Here is a 968-nt window from a genome sequence, read left to right as displayed (position 1 = left end):
TCGTCGATTCGACGTTTAATTAACGATCATTTCTTGTTGGACAATTAACAATTTATTCATAAAGAACAAAATAGATTGTATGTTTCTTAAAATTATATATATCAAAATGATATGTATTAATTATACAAAATATATCATCCAAAAAATAAGCGAAAATTAAAAATTGTATTGTTTGAATGCTCAAAAAGTATTCGTACAGACGAGAAATTTAGCTTCTAAAATCAGGAACACATGCTAAGCTCGTTTGTTTATATTAGAACAAAATGTATTCATTGTATAAAATTGCTAATTAATGTTTATTTTCTACAAATAAGACTTTTTTTATAACAAATTTCGCGTATATATATACACATGGGCATATATATTCACCTTCGGTCCACCACTTCCCCCGTGGATTGAGGGTCCACTTTTGCTTTTGCCGACGCTCCGCAAGCATGGACATGCTTTCTGATTTAACTATCAATCTAGTGTTGCAGCAGTAATCGAATACAATTAAAATAACAAAACCTCACTTTTCTTTATAACATTAGCTCCAAAAACTTTTTCTTCCAACAAAAGTTTACATTAGGGTACCTCTAGGCAGACAAGCTGGAGACATATGACCGGAACACATGCACATGGGAGACTCCCACTCCACTAATGCCATCATAGTGATTAGTGACTACAGTGTTGTTAGACTGGCCGGCTTTCTGACGCATGCGCGCCCAATGTAGCTTCAGTAACGTACCGGTCACTAGTAAATAGGAGATCATTAGTCACCTATGTAAAATTTTTTCAAAAATGTTGAAAATTTTAATATAAATTACATATTTTACATATATATACATATATATAAATATATACAATAGATTTATATATTTAAGTTTATACATTTAGATCCAATGAAAAACTAAGGGCAAGACCAATCATATTCAAGAATTTTACAACAATTGCAAAGCTGCTTTCTCTGCCGAACGCAGCCAATTGCT

The 968-nt window shown here is 31.9% G+C and overlaps 1 protein-coding gene across 1 annotated transcript in view; it reads right to left on the bottom strand.

Annotated features, from left to right (window-relative positions):
- LOC108771113 (uncharacterized) overlaps window positions 1–644 on the bottom strand; it is a 5,992-nt gene extending 5,348 nt beyond the window's left edge. The window contains exon 1 of the mRNA XM_018523018.1: window positions 370–644. Within this exon, the coding sequence (XP_018378520.1) occupies window positions 370–442 (73 nt within the window). The 5' untranslated portion in view covers window positions 443–644. The remainder of the gene's footprint in view (window positions 1–369) is intronic.
- Between the last annotated feature and the right edge of the window lie 324 nt (window positions 645–968).

Source organism: Trachymyrmex cornetzi, unplaced genomic scaffold (assembly GCF_001594075.2).
Source record: "Trachymyrmex cornetzi isolate Tcor2-1 unplaced genomic scaffold, Tcor1.1 scaffold1391, whole genome shotgun sequence".
Taxonomy (NCBI): domain Eukaryota; kingdom Metazoa; phylum Arthropoda; class Insecta; order Hymenoptera; family Formicidae; genus Trachymyrmex; species Trachymyrmex cornetzi.
Note: the sequence above shows the minus strand (reverse complement) of the source record. Positions and strands in the feature narration are given on the sequence as shown.